Below are 16906 nucleotides of genomic sequence, written 5' to 3'. Positions count from 1 at the left end.
TGAACAACACTGAAATACTCTAAATCGTACTGCAGTTTCTGTTTTCTGTGAAGTCTCTGCTTGTACAAGTATATGCTGCCAAGAGGCTCAGTTTAGTGGGAAGTTTGTTTAGATTCAGAAGAAAGTAATACTCTTCTTTTGAAGTACAACTGTCAGGAAAGAAGCTTATAGGATTGACTTTGTTGAAAAGTTTACGTGCTAAAGTAGCTGCAGTAATTCTTACACTGATTTGTGCCATGTGAGCAGTGTAGATTTCCTACAGGTGTAAAGTAGGATGTGATAACGACAGATTAAGCATGTTACTGTTTTTTTGGCTGGTTGGTTTTGGGTTTTGGTTCTTTTTTTAACTACCCTGCCATTCTGGAATTCTCATCTACTTGATATTTTTAGCAGTCAAAATTAAAAAATGCACATCATTTTTATGAATTTCCTTGCCTATGTTTAATTTATCAGTGGTCACATTTTCTGTATTTTCTGTTTTGTTGATGGTTAGCCCTGGTGGTAAAAAAAACAAACATCGTAGCTTGAAGGAGTAAGGCAGGTGGCCTGCAGGTCTGGAGCAGAATACAGAAAACATGCTAATCTTTGCTGTAGGACTTTCCCAAGCTTTCTTAACACAGTAAATAAAGCTAGCCATTTTAGAGAGCATTTGAATCAAACAGCCAAATTCTGCTTTTTTAGGTACTGTTCCAGGTTCTGGGGGTGATGTTTTATCCAGTAAGATGCTGACAACCTTATAGAATTTTACTTCAGGCTTTTTCAGTGCAGCTGAAGTTACTGGCAGCACGTAATGACCAGTATTTTTCACTGAAGACTTCAGTTGAAGAAGTGCCTGCAAAGGGCTGTTACTTCTAAAGTATTGAAGAAGTGATAAAACCCCCAAAGAAATGTTTATATTGTAGCAAAGAAATACACTAAATACGTAGATTTGTTTTTATAAGCCCTAAGCACTGGTTGGTTTGTTTTTTCTAGTGACCATGATATTGCTAGCAGTATGAATGTGCTGTTTTTGTAAAATGCCAGTTCACCATTTCAGTCGAAGTCTACTGAAGAATTAGGCTTTTTTTGCTTCAAAAGAAAGTTAATAAATTACTGAAAAACTTTAAGGTGGAACGAGAATCTGGGTATTTTAGTGATATTTCTCAGTGACTTAAAGTCTAAGGAGGTAGTGGAGGGAGAAGTACATAATGATTCTGCTGCATATTTTTTTTTCCTCTGGTAACTGAAGGTTAAATGAGTAGCAAGCAGAATGCCTTAAACAAGATTGGTATATTGATTAAAACGCTGATTTAACAGCTCGCTTTCTCCCTTTGGAAACCCAGAAAAGATAAGCCAGCTGCTGTCTAAGAGTGCTGAGTGTCCACTGAGAGTACACTATCTATCATCACAATATGGTGATGAGAGGTGTTTTATGTTTGTGTTAATTTCCCCCACTAAATCAGTAATTATTACAATCCTGTCCCTGCTGTTTACCCTGCAGCTGTTTTTCCATTTGTCGAGAGAGCGGGTGTTCTCAGAGGACCGCACACGCTTCTATGGTGCAGAAATTGTCTCTGCCCTGGACTATCTGCATTCTGGGAAGATTGTCTACCGTGATCTCAAGGTAAAAAAAGAAAAAAAAAAAGTAATCAAATTTTTGTTTTTGCAGGGACTATAGGGACAAACACAAAGTAATTATAAAGTTGCACTATTCAGAGTTAATGGGGAAAAAACCCCTGTGTTCAGTTTAAAGTTCTGTGTGTGCTGAAGGAAGTTGTTTGATACAGCAATCTATAGATGGCTATATTACTTGGCTAACTTAATGAAAAAAAGAAACAGCATACCTTAGTGGTACTTGAAGGAGATTTAAACTTCTGATCTTTTTTTTCCCCTCCTGTTAATTATAACTTAACTTGGATTTCAACATATCTCAAATGTAATTCTCAATGTCCCCAAACAAGGGAAATGGAGAATTGGGACAATGTGACTGCATTCTCTTTATCTCACCAAAAAGTTATGTTCTTGTATGGTTTGAAAACATTTTAAAACAATTCAGAACACTTTAATAGGAAAATAAATTCAGCCTTAATTTAAACGTTATTTTGTCTTTTGTATCCTGGGGAAGATTTGTAATATTGGAATGTAGTTTGTCTTAGGCTTGCCTGGGTATACAGTTGTGTATCCTTGGTTGCCTGAAGCTTCAGGTACTCTGTGACACAGCATGACCATGTTCTGTGGAAAATCACCTTTGCTTTCAACAGGAACTTTTCCTAACTAACTTACGCAAGAGAAACCTATAAATTCCATGATGAGACTGTATTATTTCTGTGACAAACATTTAATTTCTTGTATGGGAGATTGTGCTTTCCCTTTATACTTGCACACAAGCAGATTTTGTTCATCAGCTCCTTTGCACGGGAACCAAGGAGAAGTAGGCAATGGTAGGCAAGTTCTGCTCAGGGAGGCAGATAGAAAGCAAAATATTGGGTTACCTTTTTGTAGCAGAATCTGTTGTAATAACATGAAATGCTGTGGCATCTTGGAAAAATATGGAATTGTCTAGTCAAGGAATGATAGGTCATGATTGTTGATTTAAAGTCTAATAAGGAAGGAGGAACTTGACATCGTTAATCTTCTACTGCTGGTGTCATCGACTTTGCATCTTCTTTGTGTGACACTTAGACTCAACAGGAAACACATACCTTTGAATGTATTTCAGGCTTATGCAGACTTAGGAAGACAGGAGACTGTTCTTTGTTAGCATTTTCACTACATACCTTAGAAAAAAAGGTTAAGAAAAGTTGTTGAGAAGTATGTTTCACTTGGTTTTGGTTCTATCTGTATTTAAAGTATTGCTAATAAAAGGCTTTTGGGAAAGTGATGAATAGCCGTGCTTTTGAGATAGTCCATATAGTAGTAATTTTTATTCCTGTTCTTTATATAACGGGCTGTATTCTCTTTTCACATTTCAAAGCAAGAATCATGTATTTAAAAAGCAAGGCAAAGCATGCAGGTGTACACATGCACAATTAAAAAACAGTGTCTTTGCTAATATACAAGGAGGAATTTACCTCAAAGGTTTTGTTTCTATCCTCTTTTTTTTTAGCCTCTCTACCCCCACTTTTGTCTGTTATTGAAAAAGTTGTGGAAGATATCAGGTATTTTAAGGATTTATGGATATATACTAGCTGTTTCATGACAGTGTAGTAGGTAAAATGTATCTTGATAAATGAAGGTCATGTTACAGCAAAGGAAACCTATAAAGTATTACCAAATGACAGCCGTAATTGTAACCTTGAATTATTTGATTATATCTTGAGAATGTTTAGATTTAGAAAATCTGATTTAGAAAAGTATTTTACTTTTGTTCTATGGAAGATGCACCAAACTTCTAAAACTTAAGAATGAAAGGGCACACTTCTATTGACCTGGGATTTACTTTATTAAAGTATTAAGTGATTATTTAACTTGTGTAACAGTAAACACTGTTAAATGCTGTAATATAATAGATGCTGTATTTTTTTGGAAATTACAAACAAATTACAGTCTATTGCAAGCAATAACTCTGTATCTTTTTTGCAAAATTGATGTAATGCATCAGCCTGTCCAGTTAAGAAATACTATGGTAACATTTTTTTTCCCCAACACAGTTAGAAAATCTAATGTTGGATAAAGATGGACACATAAAAATTACAGATTTTGGTCTTTGCAAAGAAGGAATCACAGACGCAGCAACTATGAAAACGTTCTGTGGTACTCCAGAATACCTGGCACCTGAGGTATGATTTAGAATATGTTCTTGTAATATAGTATAAAATGTTTATTTTTCATTTAATTTTAGACTGTGATGTTTGTCTGCTGAAAACCATTCATTGTAGTAAAGAACTGACAGTCTGCCCGATGAATACTATGCAGTTGTTATTCAGAATTGTATGTGCTACTATTCTTTGTGGTGATTATATATATATATTGATGCTGTGCTTCTTAGTGTTTAAAAAGGCCTCTAACGTGCATTTTGCTTCTCATGTTTGCCTTCCTCTGGTAAAGTTTTTATCTTCCAATGATTTCTTCAAAAATAATCTTCCATCTGTCTGTCACTTGGAACATATGATCCTGCTTAACTGAGCTGTATAACTAGCGTTTATATAGCCTCAATGGAGGCGAGGGGGAATAGGAAGATACTGAGATTGCTGAGTTTTATCTGAACTCGCCAGTTGCAGGGAGAGGGAGTTGAAATTTTAGATGCTTCTGCTAAAAACAGTTGAGTGTATCAACCTCAGAACTGGTTGAGATAGGCAGAAAAACGTAGCTGTTTCCTAATATGTAAGCAGAAGTGGCGTCCCAGAGTGTGTCACTGCATCTTTACCATTAGCTAGCACTCAGTATGCCAGACATCACATGTGTCTTGAGGACTGATAAAAAGATGGGACATGAAGACATTGTTTTGGTTCCCTTCACAGCTCTGGTTTGGCCACTTGAGAATCTGTTGTGGAAGCTCAAGTCACCTGAATGATTTACCCCAGTGTTAGTGCTGACAGCTCTGCTACTGACGCCTACTGAGAAAAAGCAAGGAAAGCACTGTCAAAATTGTGGGGTTTGTCCTCTCTCTTCATTCAACAGTGCTGATTGTGGGGCTCAGAAATGTCATTCTGCGTCTCCCCTGGGGTAGCCAGACGCAATGTCAGTATTGACATGAAAGACAGCATTATTTTTTTACTCCATGCCAAGGATTCTGCGGATGCTGAATTAGAGCTTCTTTCCAGTCTTGTCAGCATTCAAGATTGCTAATTGGCATAGTACACACCTGATACTGAGACAACTTTCCCGTCAGCCTAAAGGACTTCTCAAGCCTTTCAGTCCTACCATTTGTTTTAGAGAAGGATCCTTCAAGGGTTTCCCACCTCTTGCAGCAACTCAGCACCACCAGAAAGTCTGTTGTTACGTGTTGCCTTTGAAGAAGAATATGCCTTAGTTTGAAGGGAGTAGATGAGGAGGGTACTGATTCAGCATAGCTCGTTACCCTCCGATTTTCAGGAGTATTGATTCCTGAAGAGCAGTAACAAGCGCTGGTGCCTATTTAAACAAGCAAGTTTAGATTGCCTTTCATTTTTTATTCTGAACCTTACAATTAAAGGATGTCAAGGAAACTGGTATACATCACTTTCTAGATACTGCTGGCTGGAAATGAAGATTTTAGGATAGTCAAGTTTGAGGGTTTGAGAGTCTTTCTAAATATCCTAAAGCAAATTTTAAGTCTCCTCCAGTGTGCACTTGGGGAGGAAATTGAAACTGCTAATAGTTGATTATAAGTGAATATGGTATGCAGAGTTAATGAAACCATTTTGGTTCATAGCATGATCTTTTGATACATTCTTTTTCTCCAACTATAAAAGAAACATCAGTATTCTTAGGAGCCACTAAATTTCTTTCCATCCATCTGGTTCCGTCTTCCTTGATTGTTTCAGCAGTGAAGAGAAATCTGAGCAGTCATCCTTTCAAACTGTGGGTTTGAAGTACCTAAATAATTTTGATTGGTTAACTGTGTTCATTTCAGCTGTTTGGTGAGTCACCAGCTGCTCTAGCTGTTGAGGACAAACTCACTAATACCTGGTCTCCTTTGCAGACTCCCATCCCTTAGATTCCAAGGATGACTTGGATGCAGAATGTTGCTATCTGGTGTGTCAATCTGTGACATCTCCTTTGTGTTTAGTGCAGGGCCACTCAGCAGTTACCTGCATTTAAGGGTTCCAGAACTATTCTTAGCCTGCTTTGAATCTTTCATGGCTACTTAGAAGAAGCTGCAGATCCACCTGTTTGGCTTGGTACAGTGGCCATTTTTCTTCTGTTCCACACTCAGAATCTGTTCCAGCAACAAGAACAATGCAAGGGATGATACTGTCATCACTGGTATAGACTACGGGTGTCGTTGCCAGCTTTTACCCCCTTGTTGTCTTCTTGTCAGCAGTCTTGAAAACTTTCTCAAAGAGTGCAGATACCCTGTTCAGTTGCTTTCATCTGCTTTCCCATCTCTCACTTTTGGAAACATTAGCTCTCTTCTATCGAACTTGGCAAGGGATCATTCTGGGTTTTAGACACCACAAGTTACTTGATCCACTTTGCCTTTCTCTAGCAGTCCTACTCCTCTCTTCTACCTTCCGTTATAAGTATTTTTGGACACCCACCCTATATAAGTCTGCCTTGAAGGACGTTGACTCTTCATTAACCCTGGGAACCAAAGAACTTATTCCCTTTTACCACAGGGATAAAGGGTTTAGAGCAAGCAGCCTAGACAGGTTGCTGATACCCCATAAGATGACTCAACACCTTTATCCATACATTTTTATTTAAAAGGGTGAAGTTAGCAGTATATGACACAATTGCAAAACCCAAAACTTTCCGTTTGTACTCTCAGCTGCTGCAATAGTGTGTACCGTTGCATTGGCTGGATAGTAGCTCACCTGAGACAATTGTATCTGCTTTCATATGTGGGACAGCTGTCTGATAAAGGGACCGTCAAGAGACTGGGTCCTCCAGTCTGTTCATGTGCATGTGTCAGAAAATGAATGTGCAAAAATCACTTTTTGTTACAGTTCAGGCCACAGGAATCATTACCAGATGCTAAAGACTTACTACTACCTTTTGACAAATTGCAGATCATGAGAACCTAATGTTACAGCTGGACTTTAATCCTGTTACTGCGGTGAATTCCTGCTTAATTCCTGCTTGTTTATCCCAAGACAAATGACAGCATATACTTATGTTTTACCTGGTCGTGGTAAGCGTAAAGGCAGATAGATACCTTTCAGCCTCTCTTTAGAAGCCAGATATTCTCCAGTTACGTGGAGAAATCCATTCAGCATCTGTCCCTTTAATAATACCCTTGCATCCCCCTCTTTCATCACGGTCAGTTGTGATGGGTGCATCCCTTCTGCAGACCTTTTGGTTCAGTTTCCCATGTACTTGTTGGCTGGTGGTAGAGGACGCTAGGACTGTACTGCGTAAAATGCAGGGGTAGCCTGAGGCTGCTGTCGACCAGCCAGGAAGCAGGTGACCCAGGAACCTTGCACTGGGAGGAATCTGTACCTAGCCTGAGAACTGACTTAATACTTGCTTTTGTATTAATTCACTGTTGTGGATTCAGTTCCAACAGGAAAGCAGGGAAGTAGCTAAGCCGGAGTAAGGTGGATTTCCTCCTTGCATGACATTCTTTGAGGTGAAGGTGTCCTAGTGGATCCATAAAGAATTATTTCCCAGGGTGATTTCCAAATTACTCATAGTCAGAAAATAAGCATACCTGTTGCTGCATTTTCCCTGCAAACCTTATGTTTCTGAGATCAAAGTAGCCCTTCCCACTGTCTGTTGAAAAGTCTCTTTCATCTCATGTGGTAGGGCCTGACCTTTCATATAGAACCCTGAGACTGACTGTGCTGGTATCTGGCAGATCCAGAAAAATGCCCCTGTGCATGCAAAGATCAAATGGATGGTGGGACACAGGAAAAAAAATACAATGAGATTGCCAGGTTGGAGCCAGTTTTTATCTTTGGGGCTAGAATTACTTTTCTGGACCATCACTGATTTATCATTTGTGGCACCCACCTCGAAGTTTATGCATACCTTCACCAAGCACTATAGGGGCTGTTATAGGGGCGTGCAGGGGTTCCAGCTAGGTGGTGCACAGGTACATTCCCTTCTTGTCCTCTCCTAGACCTTCCCTGTGATCCAACACCAGTGTTCTACAGTTTAAAGAAAACTAAAATAGCATTGGCTGTGCTTGTCTTACATAGGTACGTGCCAAGCATGAAAGATGTTAGGGTATTAGTACATTCTCTAGGAAGAAAATAGTTGCTCCTGTCAAATAGCAGGGCTTATATATGTTTACAGTACAGATGTACATTTTGGTCACAATTATTGAAGGATGAATAAGATTTGTCAAATTATACAGTCTTTTGAGAATAAGTTGGTTATCTGATAAATAATGAAATACCTTTATCATCTGCAGTAGAACGAATGCAAGCCTTTTTGTGTGTGTCTGTAAGTGTAGTGGTCATGCTTAACATTTCCCTCTAAGAATCGGCAGTACTCCCCATTTGAAAGGTATAAAATATTTTATGATTTCTCATTCCTTAGTAGTTTTCCAGGAGGAAGAGACTGTTTCTTAGGAGTCTGTTTCCATTGTTATCCTTCAAAGTAAGCTGTCACATTAGAGATCGTTGTGGTGTCTGAGAATAAACAGACCCAAGGAGAAAAAATGAATTGTGATCCCATTTAGGAAACATAGATGTATTCTTAATTTTTTTCAGAAAAAAACCCACAAAATGTTTCTTTTGCAGTTTTGCAGTGGCAAAGGTAGGACTGGACCGTGTGTCTTCTCCAGACAGTATCACTTGCTTAATAAAGAAAGAATAAAACTGAGAAAGTACTTGTAAATATACCTGGGAGACATTTAAAAGCAGATGGATTTTGATAGTTTTCAGTTTATCGTCAGGGAACAAAGACCTGCTAATAAAGATACTGATCTCTAAAGACTTTCTTTAATAGAACGTTCAGGAAATGAAGCTACTTGTGCAGAGAAATAAAAATTATTGCAGCTCTGTTCATTTATAAGGGTGATTTCTTACATGAGACTGCAGTTTCTGGCTCTCGGCATTTCAGTTCAAGTTCTTAGGACTAAATGTACAGTCTTAGTTTTAGTAGGGTTGTCACTGCGGTACCAAGTTTTGGTGTCACAGGAGATACAAGTTTAAATACCAGAAATTAATTTTGAAGCTTTTAATTTTCTTAATAACAGGAGAGAAGATGTTTTAGCTATGAACAAGTCTGTAAGGGACTTCATGGATGATAAATGACTCTTCATTGATGTACATGATCAATGATATTTAGATGTATTCTAATAACAGGGAAAATGGTTGGATCTTGTTAAGTTTTATTACCATAAAAATACAGACTAGATGGATGAATGCATTCCTATAAGAACAGTAGTCTTTTATTTTAAGAAAAAATACAGCAGCACCATTTCAATATAGTTTAGAGAGTTACTATCTCTTAAATGTATGTGACAATAAGTAAGACCAGAGTAGACTCATGGACTTTGTCCATAGGCATGAGAAGGTCTGTATGTCTTATAACTCATTTTAAAATGAGACCAGTGGAGATGAAGCAAATGCTAAGATTAGTTACGCAACACTTGTGTGGCTGCTTTTTTTTTTTTGGTGTGTGATCTTTCTTGAAGAAATGGGAGTGACAGAGATCATGTGTAATCAATTATTTCCCTGAGTTTTATCTCAGAGAAATGAAAGGTAAAACTCTTTTATCAAGAAGCAGCTGCTGTCTTTCCTCACTTTTCACTTAATTTCTTATTTACAGCTTTTCTTTTTGGGAGGGGTATGTCTTTGATGTAGGAGTGACCCAAAATCTAGAACTTGGCCATCAAAGTTCAGTGGCTGAAGTTCAGCAAGGGGAAGCATGGTACCCTGGACTGCAGGCATGGTTATAGCAAGAGAAAACGATTTTCCCATGTTTACAGAAGTTGAATTTTCTAAGAATGTTGTGGTGTATGCAGACTATAAAAAGTTGCCGTAGAGGCAGAAAAAGCGTTTTGTCACTGGTGCGGCTATATGTTTATTTCATTCTTTTAGAGCTTGCTTGGATTGGATTAGGATATTTGCCAAAGGCAGTCTGGTAAATTTTTTGGACTGAGAATATGATGATCTGCCACATAGCTCGTCAGATATGAGTTGAAACTAAATGATATATAGGCAGAGAGGGAAGCACTGAAATGCACCGAGACAGGCCAGCATGTAAATTGACGTTTGCAGTTTTTTGCAGGGATCGTAGCAAAGCAGTGTTTTTAACAGGGATTTTAATGCAGATAGAAGTCACAGTGTGAATGTTACAGAAGAGCAGGTTTGGGGAAAAGCATGAAGGTGCTTGTTTGCAAAAAACTTGATGAAAGTAGCCAACATCATGGATAAACTGGAGCAGGCCCTTTGAGAGAGGTTAGCTAAGGTTAGGGTGTAAGAAAACCGGCACGTTATGCCAAAGAGAAGATTAAGTGGCACGGGGTAATACAACCAATGCCTTTTTCTTTTTTTTTTTTTCTTTTTTTCTCTTTGCCTTCCTTTGTTTTTTTTTTTTTCTTTTCAAATGGGGGACAGAAAAATTCAGGTAAAATAAGGAGGATAGCAAGGGAGGTTGACAGCAGGTAGAAGAAATTCATGAAGCGAATCTAATGCTCTCATGGGTAGATTCAGACACTAGAAAAATCAGCTTAGAGATGAGAAGGTTTTTCTTATGGGGGGCAGTGTGGTTGTAGGCAGGAAAGGGAGTTTGGATTAAAGAAGATTACGTTATTCTGTTAGTTTTCTCTTAATAGAAACTAATTGAATGTTTTGCAGGAAGACACAAAAGGCAGGAGAAATTGATGAGCAACTTCAAATGAAGAGGAGCTTGCTGGAGAGTTGTTCAGTTAGGAATACAGAACAACTGAAGGACAGAATAATTTTTGTTGTGGCTTATGCCGATTCCTTTTTATCTCCTTCAAGTAGTAATCTGCTTTTTGAAATTCTGTGCAAATTTTATGTAAGTAATAGCTCCGTGCCATTATTTTCCAGCTCTAGATCTGTTGGATAGAAAGGTTAAATAGGGGAGACTAGAATATGTGGAAAATGGCACAAATTAAGGGAAAGCAGCTGGTAAGATGTTGCTAGATGGCATATGCATTCACAAGGCTTTAACACCAGTATGAACTTCTAAGAGTTGGAACAATTCTGTAAAGAGAGACTGTGGAAAAGAAACTTTATGTTAGGCTCCATCGTCCATCGTGCTCTAGATAGCAAGTTCTCACCAATTTTTGGTTACCTCTGTTAAGCATTAATGAAGATTGGTTGTCGGTGGCTTTTCAGGTTTATTTAGGTGAAAGGATAGTTACTGTTGTTATTGGGCTGCTTTTTATTTTCTTCCCTTCTGTAAAGTTTTTATTTTTAGAGAAAGGATAATGACACACTCCACCAAATTGTCTGTGTTCATATCAATATATTGGTATTCTGGGTCATAGTGGTTTTGCTAAAGACCTGAGAGGCCTGTACTGGTGCTCTAACAAGACAGAAAGAATTTTGTATATGAAATTTTCTTGGAGTGAGGTTAATGTATTTTTCGAGGATGGGGGGTAAATTTGTTTCTCTAGCATTAGACCTGTTTTGTTCTTTTCACATTAAAACTGTATTAAGTAGTGCATTTATGAGCAGAAATGCTGTGCTGAAGCATGGCAGAGTTCTGGAAACAGATTACCTCCACCATGCATCTGTTGTGCCTTGATGGCAATTTCCAGTTACTTTGCACCTAGAAGCAGTATCTGCTGCATTAAGGAATGACATTGCATTTCTACGTGTTTCTACCCTTGGCTTAATGTCTTTGCTTCTCCAGCAGTTCCATGAGACCCCACACACCCATGTAATTATGAGAGTCCTTTATTCCTTCTGGTAGCTTGGAGAGCAGACACAGGCTGTGACTGTCCAGAAGTAGGCTGCTTGTAGCATCTTATCCTGTGCCTCAGGCAACATTGTGCAGACAGACTCAGTCAAGATGGATGTGTGAACTCGTGTGGATGTATTTCTGGGTTTTGTTCCTCTCTTTGAATATAATCTTTTTAGTGCTGAGCTAATTATGTAGTCTCAGTTTTACTGTTGAGTTAGAGTACCTGATCAACTTTCCAACTGTAAAACAGTTTGAAAATCAAATGTAGCTTACATGCAAGACCCAACAAAATTAGAAGTGTTAAGTACGTTTTGGCAGTTCACTTTTATTATGCCCAGTCCTCAAATGTACCAGCAGACAATCATCTGAATGTTAGTTATTTTTCACATGCTTATGTGATCACACAAAAAGTACATGCTAAAAAGAAGCAGATGGTGACAGATGGGGAAGGTTGAATAAGGTGGTTTTGGAAACCTAGAAAAATGCACTTCTGTAATAGTGTAAAAATAAAAATTCTTTGATCGCCAAGTTAGAATGAACAAAATAATGCCCCCCCCCCAAAAAAAAAAAAAAAAAGAAGAACAAAAAGAACCTACTCCCCAAAACTTTACTGATAAAACCAAATGAAACCTACGAGTGTTCAATGCGTATTTAGGAAAGTATGTTATATAGTGTATTTTGCCCTATAGAGCATTAGTTTTTATCAGCCAGAAACTTGGAAAGATGGTACTTTTATTCTTCTTTCCTTTTAAAATGATGCATTTAAGTCAGTTGTGTTCCATGCTCAAAGAATGCTGTCAAAAGGGTCATTTTTTAATGTCACATGTTGGTACTGTTGCAGGTTGTGGTAATATTTTTCTTCTGATGTCACAAGAAAGATTTTAACCCTCTTCTTTACAATGGTAAATAAATTAAGTATTTAATAGGGATACCCGTATGACTAAAGCTAACCTGCAACAGCCAGCATTACCTCTTTGTCGTATAAGCAAATGTAAAGCTAAGGAAGTAGAGAAGTCATAATTGACAAAAAAATATAATACTTGTGTGTGAACCAGCACATCCAAAGGCTACTATGGGGACTGATGATTTGCTTATTCATTTGCATTAGTTTAATGGAGTCTTAATATTCATATCTGTTTGAGTTATATGAACAAATAAGAGATTCTTTTTTAAAAAAAAAAATCAGTGGTGAGGTGTATTTTATTTCATAAGATCAAAAGTATCTAATTGATGGATATTTAATTGCTAAGTCTTCTACCAACACTGATGCCATAATTATTTTTCTTTTTTATATTTTATATATATATATATATATTTATATTTGAGTACGTGTTTGTCTTAACCTATAGTATGAGACATTACTGCTCCCTGTTGAGGCAGAATGCTTTACTTTTGGTTTGCTTAATACCACAAAGCGCTGATTTCTGATAACCTGTACTCATTTTCCTGAAAGTATAGTGAGTTTACTCAATACCCACACAATGTAGTTACGTTGTTGTGCTTTGCTTAACTAATTTTCTTTTGGCTTCAAAAGGATAGTTCAAGTTTATTTACTCTCTGTTTACCTAGATGCTTCATGCATAATCTGATTCTTAGCAGAGGCACAATAGAATTTATTTTACCTGTGGAAATGTGGTTTAGTGTTGGCGTGTGCTCTTGAACAGCTGTCTGTTGTATATTTGGCTACATTTTATTTCTGGGTGAGGACCAGTGGGGGGTGTGAGGAGGAATAGCATCTATGCCTGAAAATGTTTTCCCTTCTGATTTATGGGAGATTCACAATATGGAATTTTCTCTTTACACTAGAATTCCAAGTACCAAATTATTATTTTTTTTTACATTGAAAGGTAATGGAAATGCAAAAAGTTGTTGTATCTTAAAATGCTAGCACCTCATGAAAATTCCAATGTGGTCTTTTTTCTGTTTTGTTATTACTTATATTTTAGTGTGCCGCATTGTGTCATCTTATGCTCCTAAGTCATCAAAAATGCTCGTGATGTGAATTTGGGCATTTTTGTCAGCTTGGCATTGCCAGCGGGCCCCTGAGATGAACATGATGGAATGTGGACAGGGCAGGGTATCCAGAGCAGAACATCATTTATTGGCAATAAGCAGTATTAAAATGAAAAGATGGGGGAGCATTTAGGTGGGGGTATGAACCGATTGCTCAGTTACGCATACAGAAGAGTTGCTGCAACAACAAATAAATTAGGACAAGAGTTAGACTTTCTCCTGAAGCCAGATAACCAATGAGGTAACAAGAATTTGAATTTTCATGCAATCTGGTTAATCTCACCAGACACAAAAACTAATTGTCCACATGCAGTATCAGACTTTTCAAGGGGAAAGATGTAACAAATATGCAAAAATAATAAAACAAACAATAAGACTAGAAAACAGATTAGCTCCACACTGCCATAAAAAAAAAACACTGTTGTATTCAAACCAGAACTTTAAAGCAGAGAACAATTTTCTAATAAAACCCACATTTTTTTTAGAAAACAAATAAGTATGACAATTCTCACAAAGACCGTCTCAATAACATGCTGGAAGCTTTTTTTTTTATTAATTTTCATTTAATCAATGCAAACATTATTTCCATCTCAGCAAAAGCCTTTAGTTTTTCTGAGAGTAATGAAGCATAAACAAAAGCTGAACAAATGCTGTTCAACATCGGTAAGAATTCAAAATCATTTCAGGAAGAATGAGCAACCAGAAAGAAATATCATAGTATTATCATTATTTATTACTTCTTACACATATTGTATCTTACGGCAGTGTATGTTATAGAGACTACTGCTAGTACAGTGATAATTAATACAGATACGAACAGGTCTGCAGTTTTGCTTCCAACGATGGAATTGGTAGTTATGAGACAAGTGCCATCTTTCTGTAGACTGAAATAATCTTTTGCTTTTATTTGCCACTTTCCATGAAAGGTGTATTTTACTTCTGGAACTGAGTTATTTTAATTCTCTGTTTTTATGGGTTTTTTTTGTTTTGTTTTGATTGTGGGTTTGTTGGTTTTTTGTTTGTTTGTTTATTTGTTTGTTGTTGTTGTTGTCGTTGTGTCTATTGAATAGGCCCAGTGAGGGGTCTTTTTCATGTGATGATATTTTTTTCAGTGGGCTTTTGATTTTGGTGTGTGGTGGGGTTTGGGGTTTTTTTGTTTGTTTGTTTTTGGGTTTTTTTATTACTTTTTTTTTATTGTCAGAGTTGCCATTGACTTCTTACAGTCTTCTGTTAGAATACTTTTTTCATGTGCAATAGCTTAACTTTTTTAGATTTTCAATTCTACTGAAGTCAGAGTCCCTTGTAGGAGGTTTAATGCATTAATTAGTATTACATGCTCTTTAGTCTAGGAGGCTCTGCTTAATTCACATTTATATCAGAATGTACTATTTCTGATGCAGAACATTGTGTGCCAGCAAACGAAAAAGACTTTAGTTTGTTTTTTTTTTAAAAGGTTACATAACAAAAATCTAGGTAAGATGGGGGAAAATCTCTAGTACAAAAATGTGTTAGGAAGATAGTCGACATTAGGACCAGAAGTATAACAGCAGTGCAAGCCAGATAGAAAATGGAGAAAAACTACCTGCAAAAATTAGCTGTAGAAAATTAGAGCAGTAATAGAAAACTTTCTTCCTTGACTTAATTCTCTGGTATCCATTTCCCAGGGCATCTCTAACCTTGATGTTTTGTCTTTCCATCTCTGTATAATAAAAGCGACGAGTATTCATTCAAGTGGTTTATTTTGCTATTGACGCAGCAAAAGTTTCACTGTTCATACCAAGATATGGTTATAGTAACTAAATTTCTATAATGCTTGGCAAACGTACTTTTCTGCAGGAAGGATTTTCATATACTTGGATAGAAGTCTGGTTCTGTAAAGAAATGGGTATTACCTTTGCTCATTTGTGTTAGATTATAAACTTCTCGTAGTTGTTAGCACAGTTGATAGAAACTTCTAGCAAATATACTTTTTAACTTTTGTTGAGTGATACGTGGGTGAATATTTGTTAGCAGACCAACAACTGTAGCAATAAAAATGTGTGAAGGGTTACCAGGAATGCTTAAGGAACATACACTGCACCTGAACTGTAAGGTTAATTGAAAACAGTTTTTTCCCCTTAAATTAACAGTACATTGGTGTATCCAAGTTCTCAGTTTTCTTTCACAACATAGGTGTGCAGACAGTTTGTTTAGATGTTTAAATACTTTCCCATCTGTTCTGTCAAAATTATTGATTGAGCAACAAGCTACTTGTAATGTCCTATCAGAAAATCTTTATCTAATGTATTAAGAGAAACCATAACTCAGTCAAAAATGTAGCTGCTTTTCCCGTAAGTTGCCTTGGTTATCTAGCACAAAGTACAAAACCAATACTTTGATATTGTTCTTTTAAAGATAAAACCCAACGCTGACAACCCTTTGTAGAAGACTGACAATTTTATGAAGCCTTTCGTGCTCAAGATTATTGTTAAGTTTGTCTCTGTTTGCAGAGTCCAGCTACCTACCGATTAGAGGTCTGTGGGAAGTGCGTTTCTTCATTGTGTGAATTTCTGCTGTGTAACCAAAAACATTGCAGAGGCTGTTCATCAGGGGTGTTTTGTTTCAACAAAATGCAGTAAAAACACAATTAAGGGATTTTCTCCATTCGCTCAGTTTGTGTCGGAGGCAGTCATACCTTGTCCAGTATTCTGTAATGAGTGAAGTATCAGGGAATCCTAGTTTCACTGAAGGCAAAGGGAAATACGTGACTGACTTAAGATGCTCACACACTTCACCTGTTATACTGCTGGCTAACCCTCTTAAAAAAATTATTTTCACAGAATCTTGTAAAAGCATTGCATGTGTATCTATTGACTTCTCTTTGGCTGACTCATTTAATTGCTTGCTTCCAAAGTCTCTGCCTGAAGCCCTTGTAAATAAGAGTTTGCAGATGTGTCTCAAGCTGCTGCCTCCCAAAAAAATTTCAGCTCTTGTTACTGAAGAAATAAAGAGAAAATAAAGGCTATCTTTTACTGTTTTTCACTATAAAAATTAAATGGACGTCAAATTTTGTGGATTCTTAAAAGTGTGACATACCTAAAGCAAAGGACACCTGGAGATGTACTGGCTGATAAAGATTAAAATCTACAACCACTGTTGAAATAGAGGAGGAATTATTTTTGATGGATTTTATTTTTTCAGAAAGAGAAAACTTCCAGTGGTACTAACAATTTGTATCAATATTTTCAAGTCCTAAAAACTGGACTTTTCAGCAGTGAGAAATAGTATTAGAAGATTGCCTTTTTTTGTCAATAAATGCAAATATAAGAATATTTTTCTTTTTTGATTTGTAGTTATTTGTCAGCAAAATGAATTGTTATGTGTGAGGGGCAAACACAATTGCATTACTGTGATCTTAGCGGCCCTGCAGTGTGTTTGTGTTGTCTTAGTCATCACAGAGGCA

The 16906-nt window shown here is 37.1% G+C and overlaps 1 protein-coding gene across 4 annotated transcripts in view; it reads left to right on the top strand.

The window, feature by feature from the left end:
• Window positions 1-16906, top strand: part of AKT3 (AKT serine/threonine kinase 3) — a 162077-nt gene that overhangs the window by 119322 nt on the left and 25849 nt on the right. For all 4 annotated transcript variants that reach the window (XM_056344203.1, XM_056344204.1, XM_056344205.1 and 1 more), the window contains 2 exons: window positions 1481-1603; window positions 3630-3758. In XM_056344203.1, coding sequence (XP_056200178.1) covers window positions 1481-1603; window positions 3630-3758 — 252 coding nt within the window. The remainder of the gene's footprint in view (window positions 1-1480; window positions 1604-3629; window positions 3759-16906) is intronic.

Source organism: Falco biarmicus, chromosome 6 (assembly GCF_023638135.1).
Source record: "Falco biarmicus isolate bFalBia1 chromosome 6, bFalBia1.pri, whole genome shotgun sequence".
NCBI classification, from domain to species: Eukaryota; Metazoa; Chordata; class Aves; order Falconiformes; family Falconidae; genus Falco; species Falco biarmicus.
This window is presented reverse-complemented; position numbering and strand designations above follow the sequence as displayed.